This window comes from Austrofundulus limnaeus, unplaced genomic scaffold, assembly GCF_001266775.1.
Source record: "Austrofundulus limnaeus strain Quisiro unplaced genomic scaffold, Austrofundulus_limnaeus-1.0 Scaffold210, whole genome shotgun sequence".
NCBI classification, from domain to species: domain Eukaryota; kingdom Metazoa; phylum Chordata; class Actinopteri; order Cyprinodontiformes; family Rivulidae; genus Austrofundulus; species Austrofundulus limnaeus.
In genome coordinates this window covers 157,087-165,121 of record NW_013952612.1, presented here as the reverse complement: position 1 = coordinate 165,121, position 8,035 = coordinate 157,087, and the positions used below count along the sequence as shown (strand labels likewise).

Here is an 8,035-nt window from a genome sequence, read left to right as displayed (position 1 = left end):
CTGTATTTCTGAGTGTTTTATGTGCTGCAGAACAGGAACCTGCTGTAAAACAGCAATTATGCTGAGTCAGGCTTGATTTTTAATAATCTTTTCCTGTTAAATAAATAAATCAAATCAAATCAATGTCAGTAATGTTTTTCTGTGCGCACAAGATTAATGAGAGGAACAGGATTAGTGTCTGAATCTGAGAATTATCCAGAAACATAAACTCAGCATTTCAACGTTACAAAAAAATATGATGATGAACATGATGATTGTTTGTTCAAAGGAGCAGATATTCAGACAAAAACATGTACATAAAGGTAATATTTGAAGGTTTGTGTTTCTACAGCACACCTCAGGTTTTAGTGATGGTAACTAACCATCACCAGAACTTGCCTAACTTTAACACTTTAGCCCTAACGCTAAAATAATTATCCAGTGTGCTGGGACCAGACTGTGGACCAGCAGACCTGTTTTACCGGAACAGTCTAAGAAGTAGAAAAATCAACACAGATTTCTAAAAACAAACCCTGAGAGTCGGACCTGCTGCAGTCACTTTAACTCACTTGCCGGTCTGATTTAACGTTTGTTGTATATATATTTGTATTTTTGTGGATGTGCAGCTTTCTGTTCCTCACCGCAGCCCTCTGAGCCAAACTGGCTTCATGGACGCCTGAGCGTGAAAGAGGAATCTTGTTGAGCGGATCCATAGAAATAATGAATAAAAAGGCTTCGGAGTTTGTCAGTGAAAAGCAGCATTTTAATTACAGCTAATTCCCCTGAGAGAGAGAGAGAGAGAGAGAGAGAGAGAGAGAGAGAGAGAGAGAGAGAGAGAGAGAGAGCTGCAGCCTGAGGCTTTGATATAGTGTTGTAGTCAAGACCACCTAACCCGAGACTGAGACAAGACCAAGACTTTTAGGATCTGAACCAAGTCGAGACCAAGACCAAGACCAGATTAAAAAAATAGTGTCCTAAAAGATGGAGTATTCTGTACTGGGGCTGTGTATTGGCAAGAATTTGGCGATACGATACATACAGTACCATGACAGAGGGGTCACGATACGACATATCCTGATATATTGCGATCCCGTAAGCAAGGCGATATATTGCGATTTTTTTTGTCCAAAAATTATATTAATTAAAAACCTCTTACTGGGAAAAAAAAAATGAAAAACCAAAATTCATGGTCTCAGAAAGTTCTAATATTACATAGACAAGTTTTTAATTTACAATATGGTCACCCAACACTTAACAATAGCCTCTACCTCAAGAGGTAGAGGAGCCAAATGTCTGGCTCACTGCTGCCAACTAGTGGTCAGAGGCTGAACTACAGCATAAAAATGAACGGCTGGCAGGAAAGTTGACATTTTAAACCTTAATAAAAAATCGATACAGGGCCTTAGAATATCAATACAGTGTAAGAAAATATGTGTTTAATAGACTGAAGTCAATATGAAAACCACCACTGTTAAATAAAATGATTTGTAGAAGGAATAAAAACCATACAACACCAGAATTCTGGAACCGAGTGAGGTTTTATTGCCACAGGGCTGACAAGGAAAACCACACCGCCGACAAACCAGGAAGTTGATCAATTTATACAGGGTCTTCAATGCCTGCATTCGTCCCCTACTGACCTACAGCTGAATCACAGGCATTCAGACAAAATTCTCACCTACTGTTCTCATAACGGTTGATTATGTGTTGTTATATTATTCGGACATGTAACTGAACCTATTTCAATCAAAACATAATAGACTAAACATTATCAACATTATAAAAAGGAAAACCTAAAAATATAGTGTTGTGCTTTTAACATCAGTACTAACCTCTAATAACTATAAATTTCTTCAACAGTATTGGGAAATGAAATATCGCGATATTTCAGTGTATCGAAATTTTCTTACACCCCTATTCTGTACTCATGTACAGTGGGGTAAAAAATATTTAGTCAGCCATCARTTRTTCAAGTTTTCCCACTTCAAAAGACGAGATAGGCCTGTAACTGACATCATAGTTARACCTYAACTATGAGMGACAAAATGAGAAAACATATCTAGAAAACAACATTGCCTTGTTTTTTTAAAGAATTTATTTGCAAATTATGGTGGAAAATAAGTATTTGGTCAATAACAAACAAGCAAGATTTCTGGCTCTCTCAAATCTGTAACTTCTTTAAGAGGCTCCTCTGTCCACCACTCATTACCTGTAGTAATGGCAACTGTTTGAACTTATCAGTATAAAAGACACCTGTTCATAACCTTAAACCGTCACACTCCAAACTCCACTGTGGTGAAAACCAAAGAGCTGTGTAAGGACACCAGAAACAAAACTGTAAACCTGCAGCGGGGGCTGAGAAGACTGAATCTGCAGTATTAAAGCAGCTTGGTGTGAAGAAATCAACTGTGGGACCTGGTGAATGACCTGCAGAAGGTTCGGACTGACCTAACAAAGGCTACCATCAGTAACACTATGCCACCAGGGACTCAGATCCTGCAGGGCCAGACGTGTCCCCCTACAGACCTCTCATCTTCAGTGGGCGAACTTGAAGAATTGGTGGCTGACTAAAGACTTTTCCCCCCATTGTAGCTAACCTAATATRAAGAGCTAATATTCACAAAATCTTTGTAGCAAAATTCTTTCCTCTGCTCCCAAACAGAGGCAGATTGTTAACGTTAGTGATGATAAAAGTTTAAAGTTGTCCCATCGTCTCTGAAAGTGAAGCTCTGCAGAATTTACAAGTTTCTGTATACTTTATCCTGGTTGTTGTTGTTTTACAATGATATTTATGAATAATGTAGACAATTTTTTACTTAAAATTTTGAAGACATCCTTTACCGCTCCCAGAGAACCACGGCTCACTTACATGGAGTGAAGACAGTGGGGATGGGTGACAGCCAGTAACAAAAATACATACAGTAAATTGCAATAAGTCAGGTTTGGATTTAAATCGGTAGCTACATTTTAAATCCAGTGAAAGCAAGAATGTTAACTAATAAATTGGACGATAATCTGGCTGTTTAGTGATTTTTCCACAGTTGTGGTCTTGACTGGTCTTGGAATAAAATTCTGAGTCCTCAATGTCCGAGACCGAGACAAGACCAAKACCATCAAAAAGTGGTCTTGAGACCGGTCTTAAGACCAAGACCGTTTTCAAGTACTACAACACTACTCTGATACACCTTCACTTCATCTGAGCATCACATGCAAGGAATAATCTGGATTACACATTGCCTAGTCAAAGAAAAAACTGTCACTAAAAAAAAGGTCACACCCCACCTTTAGTTTAAATTACAGCACACATTCACTGTGGCATTGCTTCGATAAGCATCTGCAACATCACCAGATTTATTTCCATCTAATGTTGAATTAATTTTTCACTAAGATCTTACATTGATGAAGGTAGAGTCTGACCGCTGCACAAAGCCTTTTCTGCACATCCCAAAGATTCTCAGTGGACTCTGTGGAGCCATGTGTGAAAATGATGTCTCATGCTCCCTGAACCACTCTTTCAAAATGAGCCCCATGAATCCTGGCATTGCCATCTTGGAATATAGCCATAACCCTAACCCATCAGGAAAGAAACAATCCATTGATGAAATAACCTGCTCATTCAGTATATTCAGGTCAGCTGACCTCATTCTTTGAGCTGAACCTGGACTGGACCACCTGCAGCAGCCCCACATCATAGACCTGCCTCCACAGACTGGTACAGTAGACACTATGATGGGTTCATCACTTCACCTGCCTCTCTTCTTACCCCGATGCACCCATCTCTCTGGAACAGGATCACTCTGACTCATTAGACCACATAACCTTCTTCCATTGCTCTACAGTCCAATCTTTATGCTCCCTAGCAAATGGAAGCTTTTTTTTCCAGTTAGCCAATGATTTGACCCTTCTCAATCACAAATGACATTAGATAGGTTTCATTTTTTACCATGGCAAAGCAGTAAACTTACAAAGACCTCCATAAAACTCCACTGGAAATGAACTTTTAACAGTTCAGACTTGTAGCTGGTAGCTGAGMGCTAACTCAAGTCATTATGAATGCTGCCTACAACTTAAAGCTAACTGCTAATGCTAACTTATCAACAAGGCTCTCATTCAACCATTACAAGCCATAAGAAGCTGTATCTTAGTGAATTAAAGCTCACACATGACATTAGAGAGGTTTCATTAAATAAAACAGCCAGTTTGAGACATAATGACCTAAGAATCTGTACACTAGTAGCTAAAGGTCACCTCTATCACAAATAGTAGCCAAAATCAAAAAACCATGATGGCCACCATGGCTAATTTCAAATTACTCCAATTCAGCAAATTTTCAATATATAGAGCTAATAATTGATACACAAGTAGCTGAAAGTGACCTCTACCAAAAACAGTAGCCGAAATAAAAATCCAAGATGGATAAATTTTTTCCACGACCTCTGGATGTATCTTTTGACATGGTTGTTTAAAAAATGAGAAGCATCTTATTGCACCAGTTGGGGTTAAATAACTTGTTGCCAGCTGAAAGATAATGACCCACACAGTAATTAACCAATAGGAGGCTCGTACCTATGCAGGGGTCACCTCGAGTGAAGAAACAAGATTTTCTGCCTCTAAACAGGCCTTGGACAGGCCTGACAAGARGACAGGAACTCTGTTACAAACTGAACTMTATTTAGGCCAGGACAGGTCATTCTAACCRTGGAAGAGAACCACTCAGTTCTCTTAATCAGATAATGGACAGAACAATATCTTCTGTTCGTGATTCATTTGTCATTTGACTAAGAATGTTTACGCATTTGTTAAATCATGATAATGACTGTCACAGGAAAAGTGGAACGACTTCTTATCGTGCCTTAAAGATTTATAATGGTATAAAATAGTCACAGAGAATCTGATTACAATGTTTTCATTGTGTTTTCATGTAAATCATTGTTTTTATTTTACTGTGAACATAGTAATTTAATTGTGGATTTTTCTTGAGAAAATCTTTCACTTATCTGGACTAAAATAATGGTTCATAGCTGATTTAAAAGAGAAATGTTATAGTTAATCATCAAAAATGTTTTGCAGTGATTTCTCTTAGAATCTATCAGAAGGAAGCTAAAGACTTTATCATGATATTGTTGAACAACCACAGAATTTAACCTTGACTGGAGCCTGCCTGTCAAGTCTGTATCTTTCTTCTCTGACTCATGTCTAAGCCTGAGGGCGGAACCAAAGTTTGTCCGTTCTTATTACTAACCCGGACGGCTTTGACGACACTCTGACTTCCTAACTCAAACAACGAAAAAGGCTGTGATTCTCTCCGGAGAAGTCTCAGCCCTGGGGCTGTAAGATCTAATCCCAAGAGCCAATTAGGGTGGATGTTACAGCCAGGGACCCAACAAGCCTGTCGGTGTTCCAACCCGAGGCTTCAAGCCTCCAAGTGTGTTTTGTACCTCCCGATGGGGAGATGTTTTTAATTTGAAGGAGAAACCGGATATGGCTTGAATTTTTCTGGCTTGAACTGAAGCAGACACAAAGTTACCTGAAAATAACACCTGTTCRCCAATGACCGGTAAGCGAGCCGACAACAGTTCACTGACTGATCGGAGGCGAGCCAGTTTTTCTACTTTGAGGGTGCCTTAAGAAGTCATCATCAGGTAAAAGCTGATGTGTTTGGAGTGACATGTATTGTGGGCCTGAGTCGAGAAAAGACGTGCAGTTCCRGTTGACTCATACTTTGGTAAAAGTAAAGTAGTAGAAACACTAACATTACTTTCCTCCTCTTTCTTATTTCTTTGATTTGCCAAAACTTAAGCTATGCCAGTAAAATTATTTGGTTGTTTAACATCAGAACTAATGTTTTAMTGTCTTATTATTAGTAATCTGAGTTGATGTGAATTGAAATTCAGACGCAAGTTTTTATCCCATTAATTCTGACGCTTGTGTAGGAAACTAAATACCCACAATCAAGTTGTAACGTGTGATTTGTTTAATTTGTGTAAATAAATGATTGCATAGTCGTTAGTAACAAATTGAAATCGTCTGAGCGTTCCACTTATTAAGTCATTTTTCACTTCGCACAGTCAAGATATTAACAAATAGTGAGAAATACCTTGGTAAGAATTTTCCTCATAACCTTGAGAATGAGAGATATGGGAAAAGCTTATTAAATCCTAAGCTCACTTCCTACACCTATTTGCTGAGTTAAATCCAGGTGGTAASTGTTTTTTAACCAGGCTGTGTATCTTACTATGAGCCTTATTGTTACCAGCTGCTTGTGTACGAGAGGCTGCTGGTGCAGGTCTGTAACAGCAGCTGCTCTCTGCACTCTTACAAGCTGCGTTTCCATTGACCATGAAAATGCGCAAATTAGAATTTCGAAAATAAATTTGCTCAATGGAAACACGTCAATTTTGAAAAAAAAATTACGTTTTTTCGACAAAATGTTTTTGAGCTAGGATGAGGTGGTATTTCGGCCGTATCGAAATTGGCGTTTTTCGCAAAACTGCAATGGAAACACTTTTTTCGCATCATGGGAGTCACGTGATCAACAACCGGCTGTTTCTACTGGTGAAAAAGACGATGATAAAGACGATAACAGGAAGTAGAAGTAGTAGTAACATCACAGAAGTAGTAAAATAAAGTAGTAAACTCACCGACTACATTTTCCCAAAAACACAGCATACGTAGCCGCTCCCAATTTAGGGACTTGTCTCTGGAAAGCCTCGATAAAAGACGCTGACGTCTCCTCTGATGATGAGCGCTAGTGTCGTGGTAGCAACATGCTATGTGTTTACATCCATCGCCGCCATGTTTGTAATGACTTATTGCGAGAACAAACGTATTCACGCGTGACTTTAATAGCATGTCTTAATGGAAACACCGCAGTTGTGAAACTGTTTTTTCGACATTAACAGAATATCGACAAAGTTTTGCGCACATTTGCAGTGGAAACGCAGCTGCAGTTAGCAATGATGCTAACACCTCAGACTGTTTAACTCATCCTCAGGCTCTGTAGTTTAATGATGTCTTCACATGGTGGGCTCTGAAGGGGAGGAAGAACTGGTTTCAGACATAAGACTCAGAACCTGCAGCAGACTACCATGAACAGAATCTGAACATTGATTCAGTTTGTCCCAGCAGAGCTGCAGTAACTTCCTGCTGATGAACCATGGTTTTCTCCACAGAACCCTAAATGCTGTCTGTCTGTCAGTAAAAAACACGACTGTCTTCATGAACAACACTGGATCAAGCCCAGAGCAGGACCTGGTCTTTGTCAGCCAGAGATCCAGCTGCTGGCTCCCTGATCGGATCTTCCACATGAACTCTGATCAGAACCCTCTCTCAGAAAAACTACATTTTCGCACCTTCCATGTTATTGAGGAGCTGTGAAGAACACTTCCCCCTATGAGGRCCACCGGACTCATGAGTCCAGAACCAACCCCAGCTTGTTCCACAGTTCTTACCTGCTTGACCCGTAGCGATGCTGACGGCGGCGAACAGTCTCTGTGTGCGACTCAGGTCTGACACTCCGTTAACAGCCTCTACCTCAAACGTGTAGTTAGCGTGAGCCAGAAGGTCCACGATGTTCACATACGTGTCCACCAGGCCCGCCTGGGCCGGAGAAAAGCCCACAGTGGGCCCACACGGAACACACTCCTCTGGCTCCCAGCTGCAGCGTCTACATCCAACCCTGTAGGTGACGTCGTTACGACCCCCTGTGTCGGCCGGAGGGCTCCACTCCAGGTTCACCGTGGTCTGGTTGGTGTTGTATACCAGGTTCTGTGGTGCTGACGGCGGTCCTGCCAGAGGAGACCAGAATTAGAAAAGAGGAAAACAATAATAGTGATAGCCAAGTAGACTAGACCAGGGGTTCTGAACCTTTTTGACCTCAGGGCCCAAATTATTGATCATAAAGTGGCACGAGGCCCAGACAGACATTACCAATGTATGGATCAAAATGATAATTATTCTAAAGCTTGGTTTAACTTTTATTGTATCTACATTATAACTAAATTAAAAACACTTAGTTTAAAAGTAAAACTCCTGTCAAATTATCACAAGACATGAT

General features: G+C 40.2%; 1 protein-coding gene across 1 annotated transcript in view; it reads right to left on the bottom strand.

Annotated features, from left to right (window-relative positions):
• epha7 (eph receptor A7) overlaps nucleotides 1-8,035 on the bottom strand; it is a gene marked incomplete at its 5' end in the record, with an annotated part of 176,149 nt that overhangs the window by 99,398 nt on the left and 68,716 nt on the right. Inside the window, 1 exon segment of the mRNA XM_014019122.1 lies at nucleotides 7,431-7,766. Coding sequence (XP_013874576.1) covers nucleotides 7,431-7,766 — 336 coding nt within the window.